Below are 27,160 nucleotides of genomic sequence, written 5' to 3' on the forward strand. Positions count from 1 at the left end.
CGATAACATCTGCAAAACTGTGTAAGCGACCAATGGGTATTAACGTTGATTTGATTTGAGTTCGACCTATAAACTCAACTGCAAATTCATTTTTTTTAATGAAATAAAACTGAATCAATGATTGACATCCCAAGAAGGATATACATATAATTCCACAAGGCTGACAATTATTTTCCCCTTGCAGAACTTTGTTGGATAAAACTATGGGGGAAGAACATCCTGCATCTTTACTTGGTGAGTACAGGCTACTATGGAATTGAATAGGCTAAAGCCTTACAAAAACTAACAATAACAAAAATCACTTTAAATACATTGCATGCAACTACATTTTGTTTGACTTTTAAAAACGTTTTTTGCGAAAATTGCAATTATCACATGTCCATAAAATATTTTTGCAGCAAAATTGTGTTGCGTGCATATTTCTACAGTAGGTCACTGTAGATCATATTTATATGTTTATGTTTTATGTTTAAAATATGTATTTGTTGAGCCTAATATTTCTTATATCCTAGAAAAATGGTAGTTAACATTTATATTGCAATTGATTAAATATAAAATGCTTTAGGTTTTTGGGAACAATGCATGCTTTTAAAATAATTACTGATTCAATACTACACGTATTTCGATATAATAAACATCAGGATTTATGTTGGACTAATTATCAAAAGTATCCAAACGTTCTCTTTATTTTCTGGGGTAGATTTGACACGGAGTGTGTGTGTGGGATGCCACCGTCTCATCCGTGATAAGTACCTGCTTAGCGTCATTGATGGCCTGTGGCATGAGCAATGCGTCCGGTGCGTGGCGTGCGGTGACCCGCTCAAGAACACCTGCTTTCTCCGGGACCAGAAACTTTACTGCAAGCGCGACTATGCCAAGTAAGTGTTGGTTTAGATTTATTCACTGTGCTGGGGAAGGTTGATACCTCATCATGATTGAAGAGTTTCTATTTTTTAATTTGGAGTATGGCATGGGCCTACTTTGTTTGTACAAAACAAGTGGAATTTCCACATAGGCCTAGAAAAAAATAAAAAAATAAAAGAAGAGCAATAACATTTAGAGGAATATAACTTTCACATTTTTAAAATTGTCGTTTTTGTTTGGCATTTGTTTCCATAATATAACATGTTCACATAGGCTACTCCTCCTTTAGCAAACCCTTCTTGCCTTGACCACTGATGTTCTTCAATAGTGCATGTGGCCTCTAACTGATGTCTTCCCAGGTCAGTAGGAATGTGTTGAAGCTAGAGACAGCGTTTGGGGGAAAGGGACCGGGCAGGAGACTCTTATCTCTATTGTTCTCCAAGGAGCCAGTAGCCCAGTGAGGGGTGGAGAGAGTGAGGAGGGTGAGAGGTTAGGGATGTGGAGGGGTGAGGAGGGTGAGGAGGGTGAAAGGGGTTGAGGGTGAGGGGTGTGGAGGGTGAATGGTGTGGAAGGTGAAGGGTGAGGGGTTAGGGATGTGGAGGGCGAAGGGTGAGGAGGGTAAGGTGGGTGAAGGGTGAGGACGGTGAAGGGTGAGGTATGTGGATGGTGAGGGGTGAGGTGTGTGGATGGTGAAGGGTGAGGAGGGTGAAGGGTGTGGAGGGTGAGGAGGGTGGGGGGGTGTGCTACTGTTCTTGTGCGTTATGGCCAAAGCGTTAGTGGAATGCCAGTTACATAAATTCCCAGTTTCGGATAAGAGAATGTCTGCAGGTTTTTGTTGTGAATTACAAACATTCCATGCCAGTACAGAAACAGTACCCAGCTTCACTCACTTAGACTTCGTGTCCATAGATAAGAACAGGGGAATGTGAAATTATAAAAATGAGTAAAGCTGAAATTCAGTATAGCTGCACCTGGAGCCACAATGGTATGGCACCTGTCAGGCCCGCTGCCCTCTGCCCTCTGCCCTCTGCCCTCTGCCCTCTGCCCTCTGCCCTCTGCCCTCTGCCCTCTGCCCTCTGCCCTCTGCCCTCTGCCCGCTGCCCTCTGCCCGCTGCCCGCTGCCCTCTGCCCTCTGCCCGCTGCCCGCTGCCCTCTGCCCTCTGCCCTCTGCCCTCTGCCCGCTGCCCTCTGCCCTCTGCCCGCTGCCCGCTGCCCTCTGCCCTCTGCCCGCTGCCCTCTGCCCGCTGCCCTCTGCCCTCTGCCCTCTGCCCGCTGCCCGCTGCCCTCTGCCCTCTGCCCGCTGCCCTCTGCCCGCTGCCCTCTGCCCGCTGCCCTCTGCCCTCTGCCCTCTGCCCGCTGCCCTCTGCCCTCTGCCCGCTGCCCGCTGCCCGCTGCCCTCTGCCCTCTGCCCTCTGCCCTCTGCCCGCTGCCCTCTGCCCTCTGCCCGCTGCCCGCTGCCCTCTGCCCTCTGCCCGCTGCCCTCTGCCCGCTGCCCTCTGCCCTCTGCCCTCTGCCCGCTGCCCGCTGCCCTCTGCCCTCTGCCCTCTGCCCTCTGCCCTCTGCCCGCTGCCCTCTGCCCGCTGCCCTCTGCCCTCTGCCCGCTGCCCTCTGCCCGCTGCCCTCTGCCCTCTGCCCTCTGCCCGCTGCCCTCTGCCCGCTGCCCTCTGCCCTCTGCCCTCTGCCCGCTGCCCGCTGCCCGCTGCCCTCTGCCCGCTGCCCGCTGCCCTCTGCCCGCTGCCCGCTGCCCGCTGCCCGCTGCCCTCTGCCCTCTGCCCGCTGCCCTCTGCCCTCTGCCCGCTGCCCGCTGCCCTCTGCCCTCTGCCCGCTGCCCTCTGCCCGCTGCCCGCTGCCCGCTGCCCGCTGCCCTCTGCCCTCTGCCCGCTGCCCGCTGCCCTCTGCCCTCTGCCCGCTGCCCTCTGCCCTCTGCCCGCTGCCCTCTGTACACCCACCATAATCCCGCTGCCCTCTGTACACCCACCATAATCCCGCTGCCCTCTGTACACCCACCATAATCCCGCTGCCCTCTGTACACCCACCATAATCCCGCTGCCCTCTGTACACACACCATAATCCCGCTGCCCTCTGTACACACACCATAATCCCGCTGCACTCTGTACACCCACCATAATCCCGCTGCCCTCTGTACACCCACCATAATCCCGCTGCCCTCTGTACACCCACCATAATCCCGCTGCCCTCTGTACACCCACCATAATCCCGCTGCCCTCTGTACACCCACCATAATCCGAGAGCCTGACTGCATCCCAAGCTTTGTCCTTGACATGTCGGAGTGTGTGTGTGTGTGTGTGTGTGCCAAGAAACATTTGGGAAGACGTTTGGAGAAATGTCTAATTTCACTGATGACATTTCTTTAGTTTATTTGTGGTGTGTCAGTGTTACATACCGTATGTCAGGGTCTCTGAGGAGATGTGTGGGTGCAGTAGGTCTACGAGCGTAGTATAACGAAGGTACTCGCACTCAACCCATAAAAAAACAAGGAGACGAAGATGCAAAAAATATATTTAATTTAATCAATGCTCGAAATAATGACAAAAGGTGAAAATGCAACGTGCTAAAACGTTCTGAATAAAAAAAGGAGCATGTGGATAGATACTGTAGATAGATACAGTAGATAGATACTGTGGATAGATACTGTAGACAGATACAGTAGATATATACTGTAGATAGATACTGTAGACAGATACAGTAGATAGATACTGTAGATAGATACTGTAGATATATGCTGTAGGGAGATACTGTAGATAGATACTGTAGATAGATACTGTAGATATATGCTGTAGATATATGCTGTAGATAGATACTGTAGATAGATACTGTAGATAGATACAGTAGATAGATACTGTAGATAGATAATGTAGATAGATACAGTAGATAGATACTGTAGATAGACACTGTAGATAGATACTGTAGATAGATAATGTAGATAGATACAGTAGATAGATACTGTAGATAGATACTGTAGATAGATACTGTAGATAGATACAGTAGATAGATACTGTAGATAGATAATGTAGATAGATACAGTAGATAGATACTGTAGATAGACACTGTAGATAGATACTGTAGATAGATACAGTAGATAGATACTGTAGATAGATACTGCGGATAGATACTGTAGATAGATACTGTAGATAGATACAGTAGATAGATACTGTAGATAGACACTGTAGATAGATACAGTAGATAGATACTGTAGATAGATACTGTAGATATATGCTGTAGATATATGCTGTAGATAGATACTGTAGATAGATACTGTAGATAGATACTGTAGATAGACACTGTAGATAGATACTGTAGATAGATACAGTAGATAGATACTGTAGATAGATACTGCGGATAGATACTGTAGATAGATACAGTAGATAGATACTGTAGATAGATACTGTAGATATATGCTGTAGATATATGCTGTAGATAGATACTGTAGATAGATACTGTAGATAGATACAGTAGATAGATACTGTAGATATATGCTGTAGATATATGCTGTAGATAGATACTGTAGATAGATACTGTAGATAGATACAGTAGATAGATACTGTAGATAGATAATGTAGATAGATACAGTAGATAGATACTGTAGATAGACACTGTAGATAGATACTGTAGATAGATAATGTAGATAGATACAGTAGATAGATACTGTAGATAGATACTGCGGATAGATACTGTAGATAGATACTGTAGATAGATACAGTAGATAGATACTGTAGATAGATACTGTAGATACTGTAGATAGATACTGTAGATAGATACTGTAGATAGATACTGTAGATAGATACTGTAGATAGATACTGTAGATACTGTGGATAGATACTGTAGATAGATACTGTAGATAGATACTGTAGATACTGTAGATAGATACTGTAGATAGATACAGTAGATAGATACTGTAGATAGATACAGTAGATAGATACTGTAGATACTGTAGATAGATACTGTAGATAGATACTGTAGATAGATACAGTAGATAGATACTGTAGATAGATACTGCGGATAGATACTGTAGACAGATACTGTAGATAGATACTGTAGATAGATACTGTAGATACTGTGGATAGATACTGTAGATAGATACTGTAGATAGATACTGTAGATACTGTAGATAGATACTGTAGATAGATACTGTAGATAGATACAGTAGATAGATACTGTAGATAGATACTGTAGATAGATACTGTAGATACTGTAGATACTGTAGATAGATACTGTAGATAGATACAGTAGATAGATACTGTAGATAGATACTGTAGATAGATACTGTAGATAGATACTGTAGATAGATACTGTAGATAGATACTGTAGATAGATACTGTAGATAGATACTGTAGATACTGTAGATACTGTAGATAGATACTGTAGATAGATACAGTAGATAGATACTGCGGATAGATACTGTAGATACAGTAGATAGATACTGTAGATAGATACTGTAGATACTGTGGATAGATACTGTAGATAGATACTGTAGATAGATACTGTAGATACAGTAGATAGATACTGTAGATAGATACTGTAGATACTGTGGATAGATACTGTAGATAGATACTGTAGATAGATACTGTAGATACAGTAGATAGATACTGTAGATAGATACAGTAGATAGATACTGTAGATAGATACTGTAGATACAGTAGATAGATACTGTAGATAGATACTGCGGATAGATACTGTAGATAGATACAGTAGATAGATACTGTAGATACTGTAGATAGATACTGTAGATAGATACTGTAGATACTGTAGATAGATAGATAGATAGATACTGTAGATACTGTAGATAGATACTGTCCAGGGAACTTGGCACGGGAGTCACAGCTCTTGGAGAACAAGGTGACTGCAGGAGGAAGGGGCGGCATGGGCCCTGGAATGTGAGAGGAGAGCATAGACACACACAACCACCCACACACACACACACACATACACACACACACATACACACACACACAGACAGACAGCGCGATCTGGGGTAGAGCTCAACTGACACATTGTCAAAATGTGTTAAATTATCAAAACCCATCGGTGTGGCAACGGCAAGCTGGGGACAACATATGGCCTATTCAAAAGCGTCACTTACACCAACCTCCCCTCCCTAAATTCATCCCAAAACACATGCACACACACACACACTATCTCTCACACCTAAACTACAGCCAATCCCAAACGGCGGCAGCGTACATTATTTCTGAACAATTTAGCGATGGCCTCTCTGCCAAGCGATGAGACTGGAAACATCACACTCCTTTCTCTGCCCAAAATGTTTCCTTCTCAGTGCATTGAAATAGCGTTGGCCATGGCCCTGTTTGGTATTGTTGGCAGGTACGCTGAAGGCTAACACACCAACACATCCCTTATACTGACCAGGCTGTGATCTCTTTGCTATTTGGGATGTTTCCAGAGCCATAATGATCCTAAAAAAGTGTCTGTTTAATGAGAACAGAAAGACCCTTTGGCATGTACATATGCGGGACAGGAGGGGCTGGAGGCAGCGGTGTGGTGCAGTTTTGCATCCTCCCCCTCCCCTCCCCCTCCCCCTCCTCCCCCATGGGGCTGAGGGAAAAATGTGAAGTTTTATAGCTAATCTCATGCTATTTTACACAGTTTGCCGTGAGGCTGAGAGAAAATGTTGCTGTGGGCACTCCGCCTTGTGGGGGCTGTGGGATGGGGCAGGAGGGTCAATTTCAATGTTAGCCAAAGGAGCTAACAGAGGAGAGAGGGAGGAGAGAGGTGGAGGTGCAACGGGAACAGTGAAGAGCCATATGTTAGTGGGGCAAAGTGATTCTGACAGGAGATGTTTGGGGTGTAAACCTTTTGGGGACGGTGCCTTCTGTGAGGGGGGCGGGGGGGGGGGGCGTTACGTGCGGTGGCATCTGGATAGCCCCGTGCCCAGGTGCCCAATGAGATGACGCCCATTCGACCGTGAGATATCTGACCTGACCAATTAGCAGGGGGGCCTCATGCCAGGTACCGCCCCCACGGCTCTGTCTCGACCAAGAGGCTGAATCTATTTCACCAGAGAAAGCATCCAAGCATGTCTAAGTGTCTGTACCCATGTCATACTCTTTTTGGCCAGACAGCATCAGATACATGGGCTACACATACTGAGACACAGGGGCGCTGTTTTGCTGGCTTGGATGTTTTCTCTCCGGTGAGATTGATGAGTTGCTGTCGGTCAAAATTATCAATATATTCAGAGACAACCTATCAGATCTTAGAATTTCTAATATCTAATCTGATTGATGGCCTGATAGATTAGGTTGGGTGTACAGTAGAGTACAATTCGGTTAGCAGGTAGATTAGGAGTGTAGATTGGTCGTCAGGGCCGATGGTCAGATCGACGGTCCACTTGACCCCCCCAGATCTTAATCAGATCCATTGGCTCTTTCTCTGTGTGTGTGTGTGTGTGTGTGTTCACCTGATACAGCAACAGGATCTGTCTGCATCATGCCCACTAGCGATCTGGACTAAAGGTTAGGTTCAGGAGGTAAGGTCTGGGACCATTGGAGAACAATGGGTGGACTGACGTCTGTCTCTGTGCGTCTGGAACACAGAGAACAGACTGACCTTTCCATGTGTTGAAACAGAGAGTGAGAGCTGCCTTATGACTGATACACAGACAGTGTCCACAGTGCACGCCTGTGACAGCATGGAGTGGTGGTTGAGGGGAGAGAGAGAGAGTCTACCGACTGTTCTCTCAGTAATGTTCTTGTTACTAGCCAATGTCTCCTTGAGTGTGTACATTTACTGTGGCCGTGTTTGATTGTTCCAAGTCCTCGGGGGCCTCATTTTTTCAATGTTGCGTATAAACTATTCTAAAATGCAACTTACGAAACGGAAATTAGAATGTTCGTACGGATAGAAAAAGTGTGATTTATCAAACAACCCTACGAGCGTCATACGTACACCGATAGGAGATAACGGTTGATAATCACCAGTTGTTGTCAGTCTCAGTGCTCGTGCACAACCTTGGCTATTTGCATTTCGAAACGCCCCTAATTAACCATATATGATCAAAATCTAATCTTTATAGACCATAGGGGCATATACAACGCCGTACCATGAAATACAACGACGCAACCAAAAAAAAAGCTAGAAAAAAACAAACATTTCAGAGACTGAAATAGAGGTGCTCGTGTCTCAAAAGGTTTTATTTGGCTCGCTCAGTTTTGCCCCCCCACCCCCCTTCTAGCTTCAACTCTACTGATAGCTACGTTATTGAGGAAAAATGTACTTTCTATGCCTGTGATGTGTGGTTGTCCCACCTAACTATCTTAAGATTAAAATGCACTAACTGTAAGTCGCTCTGGATAAGAGTGTCTGCTAAATGACTAAAATGTAAATGTAAAATGCATGTGATACTGTTCGTTTAGCTGATTATTGCATCCAAAATATTGGCTCACCGAGGGCTGTGCGATGCCAATCGGCAAGCTCTCGCTGAAAAGTGCCCATTGCCAGAAACCTGAGGGCGGATGTGCATGGGAATGGCATGTGTTTGCCTTTCTAAAGTAAGTCTTAAATCCTCGCAACAATCCTATAAGATTGTTTTTTTGGAAACGGTATCTGATGAGACAATCTGTACTTTCTGCAGAAAAAGTCTGACCTGTCTCTAAAAACAACCTCTCTGTGAAATGCAGCGTGTGCGAAAATCTCCAAACAGAGCAAGTCATCTCTCATTCCATTTCCCATTATCTCAGTCTTTTATTTACACAATGGTTTCACTTTCACACTTACCTCTAATTTAACAAATTACAGTACTTCATATGGATTATTTTAGTAACAAATGCAATGAAGTGGTGAAATTATATCAAGTCAATCAAGAAATGGATTCACAGTAGAAATACAATATAATTTTAAAAGGATTTAATTATTACTCTCACAATCTCACACATTTTCAACAAATATTCTCCCCTTTCTACGCTTGACAAGCAGTTCCCTTTTCCACCACTTGGCACTGTGCGTACGCATGGTCATGGTTGTGCGCACATTTACTCACACTCTCAAGCCAACGTTCATATTGATAAATCTCACACGTTGCGTGGAAATGATCCCACGCATGGTTTATGCACAGACTGTGCCTATGCATGATTGATAAATGAGGCCCCTGGTGCTTCTACAGTCTTTTTATGTCCAACAGATTTTTTTAATGCTCAGAAAACTTGGTGGGCCAAATAAAACCACCTGTGGGCCAAATTCGGCCCGTAGGCCGCCAGTTGGGGAACCATGTCATAGGCGCTGTCTTGGCTAAATGAGTGCACATACCATAGACATTTGGGTCGGCAGACAGCTTGGGTCGGTCAGGCAGCCTGTCTGCCCCTCATGGGCTCCTTAGAATAAGCTTGACTGTTTCCCTGGCAACCCCACAGCAACAACAATAGGTCTCAGCAATGCAGGGCTTTGGGATGTTGCTGCTTAGATCACTGTTTCCACTGTGGCATTTTAACCTGTGTGTCTGAGTGTGTTTTTGTTTTTGTGTGAAAACATGATTCTTGGAGGTCATACTTGGGGTCATGTTGTTGGTTCGTAACTGTAGCAACATGTTCAATTCAGGCCTACCTCTTGTTCCAACAAGAACATGCTGTATAGGTAAATATCCATAGGAGATAACCAGTAAGCAAAATTACATTGAAAATACATATTTTTCAGATGTTGAAATTAGGTTCATTTTCGGTTCTGAATTAAAGTTGAAAATAATAATTTTCTGGACGATAAAAAAACATATTTTCCAGACGTTGAAAACACGTATTTTATGGACGATGAAAACACATATTTTTTTACGGACGATGAAAACACGTATTTTACGGATGTTGAAAACACGTATTTTACGGAAGATGAAAACACGTATTTTACGGAAGATGAAAACACGTATTTTACGGACGTTGAATTATTTTTTTTTTTTTCGGTCATTGTTTTTATTCATTCACTTATGTCTACATGTCAATGAAGAAAGCATTATATCACATTAAATATTTTGAATTCCACTTAAAATGAGAAAACAGAGTTAACTGAAGATTGCAGTATGGAATATTCACATGCACGTATGTTAGTTCTAAAGCTCAAAAGCTTTAGAACTGGCAGCGATCATGTTCAAAATAGTTTTTTCATCTATGTCTGGTTCAGATTTGGTCTGGTTCGGACTCACCTTGATTTCAACTTTCACAGACGTCTGGTCAGGATCGGACTTCATTTTAACAAATAATCTTAACCAATCATAGATGTCTATGTCTGGTTCAGATTTGGTCCATACACCTTGGCCTTGATTTCAACATCCACATGTCGTTTTTTGGTCCGGTCTGGACTAGTCTTATTTATGGTACAGTATAATGGTGCAGTGTAGGGGTAATATAACCTATCATTATATAAATCTAGGACAAAAGTATTGACCTTTCTTTAGGCCTAACATTGATTTTAGATCATTCCTTTTTTATGAACTACGAATACACAGCATCCACTTCCCTAGCAAAGACACAAAAAACGAGTCATCCTCTCATGTTTCCATGGAGACGCCACTGGTGTGACCCTTGGTTATATCAAGTCAGAAAAACAAACCCCAGATCCAAACTGATGACGCACCATCCTGGTTGACAGACCCAAACTGCCGTGGCTGCCAGAAAGCGGAATAATACGTCTGCTGATTCGGGTCTGGCTCTCCTTTAGTTCCTCTCAGGTTAAGCAGACTTAGGGATAATTCCGCGGATAATTCCCGGGACCGGCAGTCCCAGCCTCTCCCACCGGGAGTCCTGATTCCCCCCCTCCGGCTGGAGCCATGGCATGCGGAGCGGCTTTCTACCGCCTCCCCGGGAGCGCGGCCTCGGACACGGCAGCCAGAGCCGTGGTAACGGTCTCCGAGGCTGAGCCCCCAGTGCTGGTTGCCAGGCGCTAAGATGCACACTCGCCACTCTGGGGGTATGTGTCTGAGTGTCTGGGGGAGGCAGAGGGAGAGGGGGAGAAGGAGGGGGGGGATGTAAGCTGGCAGTCTTGATTGACAGAACGACTCAGCAACATTCCAGTAACCTCTGAGAGCTCGTCTAGAGAAGTTGTGTCTGGGAAGAGTGGAGTGTTGAACCATTATTTGGGGTAGAGGAGCTGTCACTCAAGCAGTGTATCAGAGCAGTAGAGACGGGAAAGTCATTACAGAGCAACACTCGTTGAAAGTGAAACCTAGATTATGTTTAAACCTAGAAACCTAGATTATGTTTAAACCTAGAAACCTAGATTATGTTTAAACCTAGAAACCTAGATTATGTTTCAACCTAGAAACCTAGATTATGTTTAAATCTAGAAACCTAAATTATGTTTAAATATAGAACCCTAGATTATGTTTAAACCTAGAAACTTAGATTATGTTTACACCTAGAAACCTAGATTATGTTTACATCTAGAACCCTAGATTATGTTTAAACCTAGAAACCTAGATTATGTTTATATCTAGAAACCTAAATTATGTTTAAACCTAGAAACCTAGATTATGTTTAAACCTAGAAACCTAGATTATGTTTAAACCTAGAAACCTAGATTATGTTTAAATCTAGAAACCTAGATTATGTTTAAACCTAGAAACATAGATTATGTTTACACCTAGAAACCTAGATTATGTTTAAACCTAGAAACCTAGATTATGTTTAAATCTAGAAACCTAGATTATGTTTAAACCTAGAAACCTAGATTATGTTTACACCTAGAAACCTAGATTATGTTTAAATCTAGAAACCTAAATTATGTTTAAATGTAGAACCCTAGATTATGTTTAAACGTAGAAACCTAGATTATGTTTCAATCTAGAAACCTAGCTTATGTTTACACCTAGAAACCTAGATTATGTTTAAATCTAGAAACCTAAATTATGTTTAAATCTAGAACCCTATATTATGTTTAAACCTAGAAACCTAGATTATGTTTACACCTAGAAACCTAGATTATGTTTACATCTAGAACCCTAGATTATGTTTAAACCTAGAAACATAGATTATGTTTACACCTAGAAACCTAGATTATGTTTAAATCTAGAAACCTAAATTATGTTTAAACCTAGAACCCTAGATTATGTTTAAACCTAGAAACTTAGATTATGTTTACACCTAGAAACCTAGATTATGTTTACATCTAGAACCCTAGATTATGTTTAAACCTAGAAACCTAGATTATGTTTATATCTAGAAACCTAAATTATGTTTAAACCTAGAAACCTAGATTATGTTTCAACCTAGAAACCTAGATTATGTTTAAACCTAGAAACCTAGATTATGTTTAAACCTAGAAACCTAAATTATGTATAAACCTAGAAACCTAGATTATGTTTAAACCTAGAAACCTAGATTATGTTTAAACCTAGAAACATAGTATATGTTTAAACCTAGAAACCTAGATTATGTTTAAACTTGTTTATGTTTAAACTCTCTCTCTCTCTCTCTCTCTCTCTCTCTCTCTCTCTCTCTCTCTCTCTCTCTCTCTCTCTCTCTCTCTCTCTCTCTCTCTCTCTCTCTCTCTCTCTCTCTCTCTCTCTCTCTCTCTCTCTCTCTCTCTATCTCTCTCTCCAGTCTGTTTGCAGTGCGGTGTGGTGGCTGTGAAGAGGCCATCTCCCCTGCAGAGCTGGTGATGCGTGCTGGGGCTGCAGTGTTCCACCTGGCCTGTTTTAGCTGCAGTCTGTGCTCCTGTCGTCTGCAGACTGGAGACTGTTGTGTCCTCAGGGAAGGACGGTTACTCTGTGCCAGAGACTACAAAAAGGAGGTGGACAGACCCACCTCCACAGATTCAGGTACAGGGTCTGTCGGTGTGTGTGTGTGTCTATAAACCTCAGAATGGTTATATATGGATTTTTTTACCATTTGTCCTGTCTTGGCAGGTGAAAGTTATGATGAGGAGGAGGAGGGAGGATGAGAAAGAGGGTAGTGTGAAGGCTTCAGGCAGACGTGGCGGCGGAGCAGACGACCCTGAACACAAACGACCCAAACGTCCGCGCACCATTCTGACCACTCACCAGAGACGGGCCTTCAAAGCGTCCTTCGAAAGTCTCCTCCAAGCCCTGCCGGAAGGTGGGGGCTTAGGGTACAACACACCATGAAGGGCTCTAAAAAAAATGCAGAAAGGCTGGGGGTGTAGTTTGCACTTTGAAGGTCCTCAGTCAGAATACTCTCCAAGAGTTGATTATTGTCCATCAAGGGTCTGAGGTTTGATCGCTGTACTGTTAAGAGTCATCATGGAAGGTTTGATAGCTGTAGTTAATAGGCTGTACAGTTAAGAGTCATCATGGAAGTGTCCTTATATTAGGACAGATAGACTACAAGGGTCATATCCACGTTTACTTCCCTCTCTCCTTCCCTCTGTCCCCCCCTCTTCCCTCCTCTGTCCTCCCCTCTTCCCTCCCTCTGTCCTCCCCCTCTTCCCTCCCTCTGTCCCCCCCTCTCCCTCCCTCTGTCCTCCCCTCTTTCCCTCCCTCTGTCCTCCCCTCTTCCCTCCCTCTGTCCTCCCCTCTTCCCTCCCTCTGTCCTCCCCTCTTCCCTCCCTCTGCCCCCCCTCTTCCCTCCCTCTGTCCTCCCCTCTTCCCTCCCTCTGTCTCCCTCTTCCTCTCCCTCTTCCTCCCTCGTCCTCCCCTCTTCCCTCCCTCTGTCCTCCCCTCTTCCCTCCCTCTGTCCTTCCCCTCTTCCCTCCCTCTGTCCTCCCCTCTTCCCTCCCTCTGTCCCTCCCTCTGTCCCTCCCTCTGTCCCCTCTGTAACCCCTCTGTCCCTCCCTCTGTCCCTCCCTCTGTCCTCCCCTCTTCCCTCCCTCTGTCCTCCCCTCTTCCCTCCCTCTGTCCTCCCTCTTCCCTCCCTCTGTCCTCCCCTCTTCCCTCCCTCTGTCCCTCCCTCTGTCCTCCCCTCTGTCCTCCCCTCTGTCCCTCCCTCTGTCCCCCCTCTTCCCTCCCTCTGTCCTCCCCTCTGTCCCTCCCTCTGTCCCCCCCTCTTCCCTCCCTCTGTCCCTCCCTCTGTCCCTCCCTCTGTCCTCCCCTCTTCCCTCCCTTCTGTCCTCCCCTCTTCCCTCCCTCTGTCCTCCCCTCTTCCCTCCCTCTGTCCCTCCCTCTGTCCTCCCCTCTGTCCTCCCCTCTGTCCCTCCCTCTGTCCCCCCTCTTCCCTCCCTCTGTCCTCCCCTCTGTCCCTCCCTCTGTCCCCCCCTCTTCCCTCCCTCTGTCCCTCCCTCTGTCCTCCCCTCTGTCCTCCCCTCTGTCCCTCCCTCTGTCCCCCCCTCTTCCCTCCTCTGTCCTCCCCTCTGTCCCCTCCCTCTGTCCCCCCCTCTTCCTCCCTCTGTCCCTCCCTCTGTCCCTCCCTCTGTCCTCCCCTCTTCCCTCCCTCTGTCCTCCCCTCTTCCCTCCCTCTGTCCTCCCCTCTTCCCTCCCTCTGTCCCTCCCTCTGTCCTCCCCTCTGTCCTCCCCTCTGTCCCTCCCTCTGTCCCCCCCTCTTCCCTCCCTCTGTCCTCCCCTCTGTCCCTCCCTCTGTCCCCCCCTCTTCCCTCCCTCTGTCCCTCCCTCTGTCCTCCCCTCTGTCCTCCCCTCTGTCCCTCCCTCTGTCCCCCCCTCTTCTTCCCTCTGTCTCCCCTCTGTCCCTCCCTCTGTCCCCCCCTCTTCCCTCCCTCTGTCCTCCCCTCTGTCCCTCCCTCTGTCCCCCCCTCTTCCCTCCCTCTGTCCCTCCCTCTGTCCCTCCCTCTGTCCTCCCCTCTTCCCTCCCTCTGTCTCCTCCCCTCTTCCCTCCCTCTGTCCTCCCTCTTCCCTCCCTCTGTCCTCCCCTCTTCCCTCCCTCTGTCCCTCCCTCTGTCCTCCCCTCTGTCCTCCCCTCTGTCCCTCCCTCTGTCCCCCCCTCTTCCCTCCCTCTGTCCTCCCCTCTGTCCTCCCTCTGTCCCCCCCTCTTCCCTCCCTCTGTCCCTCCCTCTGCCTCCCCTCTGTCCTCCCCTCTGTCCCTCCCTCTGTCCCCCCCTCTTCCCTCCCTCTGTCCTCCCCTCTGTCCCTCCCTCTGTCCTCCCCTCTTCCCTCCCTCTGTCCTCCCCTCTTCCCTCCCTCTGTCCTCCCCTCTTCCCTCCCTCTGTCCTCCCCTCTTCCCTCCCTCTGTCCTCCCCTCTTCCCTCCCTCTTCCCTCCCTCTGTCCCTCCCTCTGTCCTCCCTCTTCCCTCCCTCTGTCCCCCCCTCTGTCCCTCCCTCTGTCCTCCCCTCTTCCCTCCCTCTGTCCCTCCCTCTGTCCTCCCCTCTGTCCTCCCCTCTGTCCCTCCCTCTGTCCCCCCCTCTTCCCTCCCTCTGTCCTCCCCTCTGTCCCTCCCTCTGTCCCCCCTCTTCCCTCCCTCTGTCCCTCCCTCTGTCCCTCCCTCTGTCCTCCCCTCTTCCCTCCCTCTGTCCTCCCCTCTTCCCTCCCTCTGTCCTCCCCTCTTCCCTCCCTCTGTCCTCCCTCTTCCCTCCCTCTGTCCCTCCCTCTGTCCTCCCCTCTGTCCTCCCCTCTGTCCCTCCCTCTGTCCCCCCCTCTTCCCTCCCTCTGTCCTCCCCTCTGTCCCTCCCTCTGTCCTCCCCTCTTCCCTCCCTCTGTCCTCCCCTCTTCCCTCCCTCTGTCCTCCCCTCTTCCCTCCCTCTGTCCTCCCCTCTTCCCTCCCTCTGTCCTCCCCTCTTCCCTCCCTCTTCCCTCCCTCTGTCCCTCCCTCTGTCCTCCCCTCTTCCCCCCCTCTGTCCCTCCCCTCTGTCCCTCCCCTCTTCCCTCCCTCTGTCCCTCCCTCTGTCCCCCCCTCTGTCCCTCCCTCTGTCCTCCCCTCTTCCCTCCCTCTGTCCCTCCCTCTGTCCCCCCCTCTGTCCCTCCCTCTGTCCTCCCCTCTTCCCTCCCTCTGTCCCTCCCTCTGTCCTCCCCTCTTCCCTCCCTCTTCCCTCCCTCTGTCCCTCCCTCTGTCCTCCCCTCTTCCCTCCCTCTGTCCCCCCCTCTGTCCCTCCCTCTGTCCTCCCCTCTTCCCTCCCTCTGTCCCTCCCTCTGTCCCCCCCTCTGTCCCTCCCTCTGTCCTCCCCTCTTCCCTCCCTCTGTCCCCCCCTCTTCCCTCCCTCTGTCCCTCCCCTCTTCCCTCCCTCTGTCCCTCCCTCTTCCTCCCCTCTGTCCCTCCCTCTTCCTCCCCTCTGTCCCTCCCTCTGTCCCCCCTCTGTCCCTCCCTCTGTCCTCTCCTCTCCAAGGTAAGGGAGACCTTGGCAGCGGAGACAGGTCTGAGCGTGAGAGTCGTGCAGGTCTGGTTCCAAAACCAAAGAGCCAAGGTACAGTAATGTGATGCTGCCCCCACTCCCACTCCCACCCACCCCCTTCTCCCTCTCATACCCCCCCCCCCCACACACACTTGCAACCTCCCAGATACTTTCATGTGTACCATTAATAACGGAACTCTTTCGGCAGTGTGCTGTGTTGCCAACCTGGAAATCACTCCTGTTATCTCTCTATTCAGGAAACTGATGACATCTCACTCATAGATCCTTCCAGAGATGCACTGTATTACCTTACAATGGGCAGCCGCATGTGGTTTTCCCTCTAGGAAATATGTTATTTTCTTTCCCTCCACTATTAATGCATTTCAACTGAGTGAACATGTTCCTATGAAGACTAGGTTTGTAGGAGCAGCAAAGGGAGGTTGGGAGAGAGGCTGTGGAGTGAGACGGAACTGTATATGTAATTAAATAATATTTCTGTTTACACTACCGTTCAAAAGTTTGGGGTCACTTAGAAATGTCCTTGTTTTCATTGACAAGGTTAGAAATAATGATTTTTAATTGAAATAATAATTGTGTCCTTCAAACTTTGCTTTTGTCAAATAATCCTCCATTTGCAGCAATTACAGCCTTGCAGACCTTTGGCATTCTAGTTGTCAATTTGTTGAGGTAATCTGAAGAGATTTCACCCCATGCTTCCTGAAGCACCTCCCACAAGTTGGATTGGCTTGATGGCCACTCCATTATAGACAGAATACCAGCTGACTGCTTCTTCCCTAAATAGTTATTGCATAGTTTGGAGCTGTGCTTTGGGTCATTGTCCTGTTGTAGGAGGATATTTGCTCCAATCAAGCGCCGTCCACAGGGTATGGCATGGCGTTGCAAAATGGAGTGATAGCCTTCCTTCTTCAAGGTCCCTTTTACCCTGTACAAATCTCCCACTTTACCACCACCAAAGCACCCCCAGACCATCACACTGCCTCCAACATGCTTGACAGATGGCATCAAGCACTCCTCCAGCATCTTTTCATTTGGTCTGCGTCTCACAAATGTTCTTCTTTGTGATCCGAACACCTCAAACTTCAATTCGTCTGTCCATAACACTTTTTTCCAATCTTCCTCTGTCCAGTGTCTGTGTTATTTTGCCCATCTTAATCTTTTCTTTTTATTGGCCAGTCTGAGATATGACTTTTTCTTTACAACTCTGCCTAGAAGGTCAGCATCCCGGAGTCGCCTCTTCACTGTTGACATTGAGACTGGTGTTTTGCGGGTACTATTTAATGAAGCTGCCAGTTGAGGACCTGTGAGGCATCTATTTCTCAAACTAGACACTCTAATGTATTTGTCCTCTTGCTCAGTTGTGCACCGGGGCCTCCCACTCCTCTTTCTATTCTGGTTAGAGCCAGTTTGCGCTGTTCTGTGAAGGGAGTAGTACACAGCGTTGTACGAGATCTTCAGTTTCTTGGCAATTTCTCGCATGGAATAGCCTTCATTTCTCAGAACAAGAATAGACTGACGAGTTTCAGAAGAAAGTTATTTGTTTCTGGCCATTTTGAGCCTGTAATCGAACCCACAATTGCTGATGCTCCAGATACTCAACTAGTCTCAAGAAAGGCCAGTTTTATTGCTTCTTTAATCAGCACAACAGTTTTCAGCTGTGCTAACATAATTGCAAAAGGGTTTTGTAATGATCAATTAGCCTTTTAAATGATAAACTTGGATTAGCAAACACAACGTGCCATTGGAACACAGGACTGATGGTTGCTGATAATGGGCCTCTGTTCGCCTATGTAGATATTCCATTAAAAATCAGCCATTTCCAGCTACAATAGCCATTTACAACATTAACAATGTCTACACTGTATTTATGATTTTGTCTACACAATTTGATGTTATTTTAATGGACCAAAAAATTGCTTTTCTTTAGAAAACAAGGACATTTCTAAGTGACCCCAAACTTTTGAACGGTAGTGTACGTTGTAGATGTAACTGTATACATAATGAAATTATATTTCTGTTCATATTGTAGATCCAACTGTATACATAATGAAATTATATTTCTGTTCATATTGTAGATCCAACTGTATATGTAATGAAATGATATTTCTGTTCATATTGTAGATCCAACTGTATATGTAATGAAATTATATTTCTGTTCATATTGTAGATGTAACTGTATATTTAATGAAATTATATTTCTGTTCATATTGTAGATGTAACTGTATATGTAATGAAATTATATTTCTGTTCATATTGTAGATGTAACTGTATTTGTAATGAAATTATATTTCTGTTCATATTGTAGATGTAACTATATTTAATGAAATTATATTTCTGTTCATATTGTAGATGTAACTGTATTTGTAATGAAATTATATTTCTGTTCATATTGTAGATGTAACTGTATTTGTAATGAAATTATATTTCTGTTCATATTGTAGATGTAACTATATTTAATGAAATTATATTTCTGTTCATATTGTAGATGTAAGTGTATTTGTAAAGAAATTATATTTCTGTTCATATTGTAGATGTAACTATATTTAATGAAATTATATTTCTGTTCATATTGTAGATGTAACTGTATTTGTAATGAAATTATATTTCTGTTCATATTGTAGATGTAACTGTATATTTGTATTGAAATGATATTTCTGTTCATATTGTAGATGTAACTATATATGTAATGACATTATATTTCTGTTCATGTTGTAGATGAAGAAACTGGCCAGGAGGCAACAGCAGCAGAAGCAACAAGAACAGCCAGCACATCACACTGGTAGGCTACTATGTACCACCCGCTGGGCGCAGACGTCAATTCAACGTCTATTCCACGTTGGTTCCACGTAATTTCAATGAAAGCAACGTTGATTCAACCAGTGTGTGGCCAGTGGGCAGTCACTGAACACACACACACACACACACACACACACAAACACACCAACACACACAAATGCTACCCACACACAAACACACACAAATGCTACCCACACACCAACACACACAGGGTCGGTTTATATAGTGTGTGTAGTTGATATGGTGTTGATTTTATTGAGATTGATCTATCCTGTGATTCCTGTGCTCCACAGCGCCCTCCTGTGGCAGTCTGACCTCTGACCTGAACCCTCGGGGCTTGTACCACCACGCCCACCACCACCACCACCCCAGCCTCCAGCAGGTGCAGTCCCTGGCCCAGGTCACCTCCCTGGGGGTGCAGGAATATGACATGGAACCCTTCAGACAGGGACTCACCCCTCCACAGATGCCCGGGGACCACATGCACCCCTACGGTAAATACAAGCAATACTCCTCTACTATGGTACAACATGTAACAATAAAACATTACACTCATAAAAGTTCCAAAAGAATAAAGACATTTCAAGTGTCATATTATGTATAATATATACAGTGTTGTAACAATGTGCAAATAGTTAAAGTACATAAGGGAAAATAAATAGACATAAATATGGATTGTATTTACAATGGTGTTTGTTCTTCACTGGTTGCCCTTTTCTTGTGGCAACAGGTCACACATCTTGCTGCTGTGATGGCACAACTGTGGTATTTCACCAAGTAGATATGGGAGTTTAACAAAATTGGGTTTGTTTTCAAATTCTTTGTGGATCTGTGTAATCTGAGGGAAATATGTGTCTCTAATATGGTCATACATTTGGCAGGAGGTTAGGAAGTGCAGCTCAGTTTCCACCTCATTTTGTGGGCAGTGTGCACATAGCCTGTCTTCTCTTGAGAGCCAGGTCTGCCTACGGCGGCCTTTCTCAATAGCAAGGCTATGTTCACTGAGTCTGTACATAGTCAAAGCTTTCCTTAAGTTTGGGTCAGTCACAGTGGTCAGGTATTCTGCCACTGTGTACTCTCTGTTTAGGGCCAAATAGCATTCTAGTTTGCTCTGTTTTTTCATTAATTCTTTCCAATGTGTAAAGTAATTCTCTTTTTGTTTCCTCATGATTTGGTTGGGTCTAAATGTGTTGTTGTCCTGGGGCTCTGTGGGGTCTGTTTGTGTTTGTGAACAGAGCCCCAGGACCAGCTTGCTTAGGGGACTCTTCTCCAAGTTCATCTCTCTGTAGGTGATGGCTTTGTTATGGAAGGTTTGGGAATCGCTTACTTTTAAGTGGTTATAGAATTTAACGGCTCTTTTCTGGATTTTGATAATTAGCGGGTATCGGCCTAATTGTGCTCTGCATGCATTATTTGGTGTTTTACGTTGTACACAGAGGATATTTTTGCAGAATTCTGCATGCAGTCTCAATTTGGTGTTTGTCCCATTTTGTGAATTCTTGGTTGGTGAGCAGACCCCAGACCTCACAACCATAAAGGGCAATGGGTTCTATAACTGATTCTCTCTCTCTCCCCTCTCTCTCTCACTCTCTCTCTCTATACCCCCCCTCTCTATATATATATATATATACCCCCTCTCTCTTTCTATACCTCTCTCTCTCTCTCTCTCTCTCTCTCTCTCTTTCTCACCCACTCTCTCCCCTCTCTATCTCACTCTCTCTATACCCCCCCCCTCTCTCTCTCTCCCACTCTCTCCCCTCTCTCTCCCCCTCTCCCTCTCTCTCTCCCACTCTCTCCCCACTCGCTCTCACTCTCTCTATACTCCCCTCTCACTCTGTCCCCCCTCTCCCCCCCCTCTCTCTCTCTCTCTCTCTCTCTCTCTCTCTCTCTCTCTCTCTCTCTCTCTCTCTCTCTCTCGATAAACCCCTCTCTCTCTTCCCCCTCTCTCTTTCCCCCCTCTCTCTCCCCCCTCTCTCCCCCCTCTCTCGCCCCTCTCTCTCTCTCCCCCGCTCTCTCCCCCTCTCTCTCTTCCCCCACTCTCTCTCTCCCCTCTCCCCATCTCTCCCTCCCTCTCTCACTCGTTCCCTCTCTCTCTCCCACCCCCCTTCTCTCTCTCTCCCCCTACTCTCTCCATTCCCCTCCCTCTCTCTTCCCCCTCTCTCTCTCCCCCCTCCCCTCCCCTCCCCTCCCCTCCCCTCCCCTCCCCTCTCTCTCTCTCTTTCTCTCTCTCGTTCTCTCTATACCCCTTCTCTCCCTCTCTCTCTCTCGCTCTCACTCAGGCTGCAAGGCCCTTTATGTGGAGATGGATGGGGACCCTCTCTGTAACCTAGGCGACGGAGACTGCCTGTCTTTGGGTGACTCATCCCTGGCCACGCCTATTGACCACCTTTACTCCATGCAAGACTCCTACTTCACCTGAGTCTGGGGGCTCAGCTCCAGGAGCTTCTCCCTCGCACTACGCGCCCAGACCCTCACCTCCATGGGCACAGCAGCCCACACTGTACAGCTGAGGACAGACTCAATTCCAAGTGGACCCTCTATACAACTGTGTGTTCTGCGTGAAGTTCAGAAAATAATGTATTGTATAACTGTAAATAACTATCTTGGGTGTTATTTGTATTTATTACATTTTGTGTGCGTGAGCTACAGTGTTTGTGCCCAAAACGAATCACCTTTGAATAAATGGATACAGTGATAACGTTTATTTCTCAGTTGTCATATAGGACTACTATGACTGTATGAATAAGCTGCTTGATCTATGGTGAGGAGACATTATAGCAGACTGAGGGTGAGTACTAGGCCAGTCTATCCACAGTGCTTATCAGTCCCATCTCCCTCCCTCTGTCTCCCATCTCCCTCCTTCTGTCTCCCATCTCCCTCCCTCTGTCTCCCATCTCCCTCCTTCTGTCTCCCATCTCCCTCCCTCTGTCTCCCATCTCCCTCCCTCTGTCTCCCATCTCCCTCCCTCTGTCTCCCATCTCCCTCCTTCTGTCTCCCATCTCCCTCCCTCTGTCTCCCATCTCCCTCCCTCTGTCTCCCATCTCCCTCCCTCTGTCTCCCATCTCCCTCCCTCTGTCTCCCATCTCCCTCCTTCTGTCTCCCATCTCCCTCCCTCTGTCTCCCATCTCCCTCCTTCTGTCTCCCATCTCCCTCCCTCTGTCTCCCATCTCCCTCCCTCTGTCTCCCATCTCCCTCCCTCTGTCTCCCATCTCCCTCCCTCTGTCTCCCATCTCCCTCCCTCTGTCTCCCATCTCCCTCCCTCTGTCTCCCATCTCCCTCCCTCTGTCTCCCATCTTCCTCCCTCTGTCTCCCATCTCCCTCTGTCTACCTGTCTCCTTCTGTCTCCCATCTCCCTCCCTCTGTCTCCCATCTCCCTCCCTCTGTCTCCCATCTCCCTCTGTCTCCCATCTCCCTCTGTCTCCCATCTCCCTCCCTCTGTCTCCCATCTCCCTCCCTCTGTCTCCCATCTCCCTCCCTCTGTCTCCCATCTCCCTCCCTCTGTCTCCCATCTCCCTCCCTCTGTCTCCCATCTCCCTCCCTCTGTCTCCCATCTTCCTCCCTCTGTCTCCCATCTCCCTCTGTCTACCTGTCTCCTTCTGTCTCCCATCTCCCTACCTCTGTCTCCCATCTCCCTCCTTCTGTCTCCCATCTCCCTCCCTCTGTCTCCCATCTCCCTCCCTCTGTCTCCCATCTCCCTCCCTCTGTCTCCCATCTCCCTCCCTCTGTCTCCCATCTCCCTCCCTCTGTCTCCCATCTTCCTCCCTCTGTCTCCCATCTCCCTCTGTCTACCTGTCTCCTTCTGTCTCCCATCTCCCTCCTTCTGTCTCCCATCTCCCTCCTTCTGTCTCCCATCTCCCTCCCTCTGTCTCCCATCTCCCTCCCTCTGTCTCCCATCTCCCTCCCTCTGTCTCCCATCTCCCTCCCTCTGTCTCCCATCTCCCTCCCTCTGTCTCCCATCTCCCTCTGTCTACCTGTCTCCCTCTGTCTCCCATCTTCCTCCCTCTGTCTCCCATCTCCCTCCCTCTGTCTCCCATCTCCCTCCCTCTGTCTCCCATCTCCCTCCTTCTGTCTCCCATCTCCTTCCCTCTGTCTCCCATCTTCCTCCCTCTGTCTCCCATCTCCCTCCCTCTGTCTCCCATCTCCCTCCCTCTGTCTCCCATCTCCCTCCTTCTGTCTCCCATCTCCTTCCCTCTGTCTCCCATCTTCCTCCCTCTGTCGCCCATCTCCCTCTGTCTCCCATCTCCCTCCCTCTGTCTCCCATCTCCCTCCCTCTGTCTCCCTCCCTCCCTCTGTCTCCCATCTCCCTCCCTCTGTCTCCCATCTCCCTCTGTCTACCTGTCTACCTCTGTCTCCCATCTCCCTCCCTCTGTCTCCCATCACCCCCCCTCTGTCTCCCATCTCCCTCCCTCTGTCTCCCATCTCCCTCCCTCTGTCTCCCATCTCCCTCCCTCTGTCTCCCATCTCCCTCCCTCTGTCTACCTGTCTCCCATCTCCCTCCCTCTGTCTCCCATCACCCTCCCTCTGTCTCCCATCACCCTCCTTCTGTCTCCCATCTCCCTCCTTCTGTCTCCCATCTCCCTCCCTCTGTCTCCCATCTCCCTCCCTCTGTCTCCCATCACCCTCCCTCTGTCTCCCATCTCCCTCCCTCTGTCTCCCATCTCCCTCCCTCTGTCTCCCATCTCCCTCCCTCTGTCTCCCATCTCCCTCCCTCTGTCTCCCATCACCCTCCCTCTGTCTCCCATCTCCCTCCCTCTGTCTCCCATCTCCCTCCCTCTGTCTCCCATCTCCCTCCCTCTGTCTCCCATCTCCCTCCCTCTGTCTACCTGTCTCCCATCTTCCTCCCTCAGTCTCCCATCTCCCTCCCTCTGTCTCCCATCTCCCTCCCTCTGTCTCCCATCACCCTCCCTCTGTATCCCATCTCCCTCTGTCTACCTGTCTCCCTCTGTCTACCTGTCTACCTCTGTCTCCCATCTCTCTCCCTCTTTCTACCTCAGTCTTCCATCTCCCTCCCTGTCAGGTGGAAAATGAGGGGGGATGGATCATCAGACTGGGTTATGATGACAGAAGAATGAGTCAGATGCAGGTAAAGGATCACATCCTCCACCGCCTGTCAGGCTGTCATCAACGCTCACATTGGGCTCCCCTCGGTCAAAGGCCCTACCTGCATTTTTCTGCCTTCCTTCCTCCAGCCAGCCCAAAGGGGGACCACCCAGGTTCTGTGCCCAGCTGGAATGCACCATTCCTGGGGAGGGGAGGGTATGTACTGGGGAGGGGGGTCCCTGGGCAGACGACAGAGGGGTTGAAAGCTGTGTCAGGGGAGAATGTGCGGTGTGCCACACAGATATGAAGCATGTTGTGGCTCCTTGACCTCGCCGTGAACCCTCACTACACGCTGTCTAGTTTCATGTTTCCATGAAATCAGACCTCAGGGAGCAGAGAGTGCAAGTCAGGGCCGGCTCCAGGCATAAGCCGCCGCTTAGGGCCCCCGGGCGCTAGGCCCCCCCCCCCCCCCCAAAAAAAAAAAAAAACTCAGTCGGGATCTTAACTTACTGTTGAGAGTTAGAATAGTAGAATACACGAGGTGGAAGTTCAAAATGTGGTTGTGCATCAGCAGTTATTATTTTGTTTTGTCAGTCACTGACAGTCACTCAATTAGCCATGTCAGCTAACAATGTTTAGATTGGTAAGTTAGTCTAGCCAGCTATCTTAATATGTAGTAATCATGGCTGAATACCGACCGGGCACTTGGGGCACGTGCCCAGGGCCTGTCCTCCAGGGGACCCTCATTGATTTTGTTAGTCACTCTCACTCAGATATCATTCATATGGGTAGAATTGTAGGACATTAGCATTAAAACTACAAAAATGTCTCTCCACGCCACAGAAAAATGGGTAGAATTGCATCAAATTTGTTATAAAATTGTACCAAAAAAATCTCAGTCCCATGGCAGAATGTGTAGAATTGCAGGAAATTCACTTTAGAACGTACATCAAATATATATATTCTTTGCGGTTTTGAACCCAAAAAGGCTGGAGCCGGCCCTGGTGCACGTCAATGGGCAGGAACAATCGAACTGTCTGTCACTGTGGTATGCAACTGCCAACCAGTCCAGGCCATAGAGTAGAGCAGGAGTGAAAACCTACAGGAGGGTAGCTCTTCAGGAATAGGGTTGGAGAGCCCTGGAGTAGAGCATGTGATCGTATGTGTGTGTGTGTGCATGCAGACTTTTTTAGGTGCACGTACACGCGTTTCTCCGCTGCACACTTGGCATGCGGCTGGCCCGGTTGCCAGCAGCATCCCGTGAGATGAGGAAAAATAATCAAATGGATATCATACGGTCACAGCGGGCAGCAATAACCTCATTATTATTCTGACGGTAGCCAAACAGCTTCCTGTCAGGCGAATCGGTTATTTATTGCACCTCCCGTGCCAACCGCGGGCCACAAACCCTCTGTCTTTTAACCACGCTAATTGGCTTCACGCTGTTTCATCGCGGAGACAGATGCGCCGGCTTTTGTAGAAGAATCTCGAAACGAACCATTTCTTAGTTCACCTTCAGTTAAAAGCAGACCATATGACATGCCCATTGTGGACCGAGTATACAATTTCATGTCCAACAAAACATGTCTGGAGACACAACACTGAAACCAGTCTTGGGGAAGCTACTCTGAATATATACTATAGTTTACCATTAGTACAGGGGGTTGGTGTCACCTTAATTGGGGAGAAGGGGCCCGTGGTAATGACTGGAGCGGAATCCGTGGAATGGTATAAAACACTAACATCGTTTCCATTTGCTCCGTCCAAACTCCCCTCAGCAGCCTCCACTGTTACCAAGCTACCAATTACTTCACATTGGATTAAGTTAAGCTACACTAAAGCCACCCTTATGAAAAAGTTTACTTACCATTACTTACTTTTCAAATGATTTTACTACATCCAAACATACTTTGTGAAGAATTATCATATCTAGATCTGAAATGTCAACCTGGTCTCAGAGCATTTCGTATTATTCTTTATTCACACTCCATTTAGTATGATATGTATTCATTTTTATTTAACTAGGCATTTGGGGATGTCCATCACCCATTTCCTATGATATGTTACTAATTACAATCCGTATTAATTAGTAAAACGTAGAATATGCTACGAATTGCAATTTGTTGTGGCTAATGTTAGCTAGGTGGCTAATGCTAACGTTAGGGGTTAGGGTTAAGGTTCGGGTTAAGGTTAGGGTTAGGGGAAGGGTTAGCTAAAAGGGTTAAAGTTAGGTTTAAAGGAAGGGTTAGCTAAAAGGGTTAAGGTTAGGGTTAGGGTTAGCCACCATGCTAAGTAGCTAAAAAGTAGTAAGTAGTTGAAAAGTAGCTAATTAGCAACATTTTTCCATGATGAGATTGAACACGCCTTTGGGTTGCCAGACGTTAGCGTTATACACCCATCCATCCGCCCCGACCAATTGCCTTCCTGTTGTTTTTACCTTAATTAACCTTCTGTCTTATGTAACCATACCAAATTTAACATATCGTTATAATTTCAGTGTCCCAGATTTACTTTTTACTATGTTACGTCTAGTCTATGAGACCAGGTTGGGAATGTCATAGACTACACATTGCAAGGACAGATCACTCTGGTGTCAGAATGTGTAATTTAGCTGTGTTTCAATGGAGAATTAGGCAGGTCTGATGCTGAAAAATGAAAGAATTGTCTACTTCACCCATATTTTATTTTTTGGGTGCATCAAAAAGTAGTGTGTAGTTCCTGTAGTTAGCTACACCACTAAATGGCAAAAAAAATACTGAAAACATGACCAAGATTTGAATTTAGTTCAACTACCACCAAGCTACTGCAAAATGTAGTTAAATTACTAGTTTAACTACATGTAGTTCACTACTCCCCAACATTGATTAAAACTCATATTGTGATCAGTTAAGTGTCTCAGAGGTGCCTCATGTCATGGCTATCCAAAGGCCCAAACAATGCCATATTCTTTATAAATAATACAACAAATTATTGTATTGCTCCTAGCTTGCTAACATCCCCAAATCCCTACCACAGTCATAATTAAGGGTTATGTTGGGTTGTTCATGAGAGCACTCCATTTCAGTCCACATTATGAAATAGATGGAGTTCGAAGGGAATTGACTCCAACCCTGACAATACTATTGATGTTTAGATGATGGATCACCAGTCAGACAGACACGACTATGTGCCAGGTTGACACTTTGTGGTCACCTGGCAACCCTCCAGCCTCCAGAGAGAGCTGGGTGAGAAAGGGGTGAGATGGGCATTGAG

At 47.1% G+C, this 27,160-nt stretch overlaps 1 protein-coding gene across 1 annotated transcript; it reads left to right on the plus strand.

The window, feature by feature from the left end:
- Positions 1-203: 203 nt before the first annotated feature.
- lmx1a (LIM homeobox transcription factor 1, alpha) lies at positions 204-21,287 on the plus strand (the record flags this gene model as incomplete). Its single annotated transcript, XM_084163403.1, is given in 10 exon segments — positions 204-234; positions 701-878; positions 12,423-12,640; positions 12,728-12,752; positions 12,754-12,892; positions 12,894-12,917; positions 16,049-16,126; positions 18,788-18,851; positions 19,162-19,362; positions 21,148-21,287. Coding segments are annotated over 10 exon segments (1,098 nt in total).
- Positions 21,288-27,160: the final 5,873 nt, after the last annotated feature.

Source organism: Coregonus lavaretus, assembly GCF_964263955.1.
Source record: "Coregonus lavaretus genome assembly, chromosome: 6".
Taxonomy (NCBI): domain Eukaryota; kingdom Metazoa; phylum Chordata; class Actinopteri; order Salmoniformes; family Salmonidae; genus Coregonus; species Coregonus lavaretus.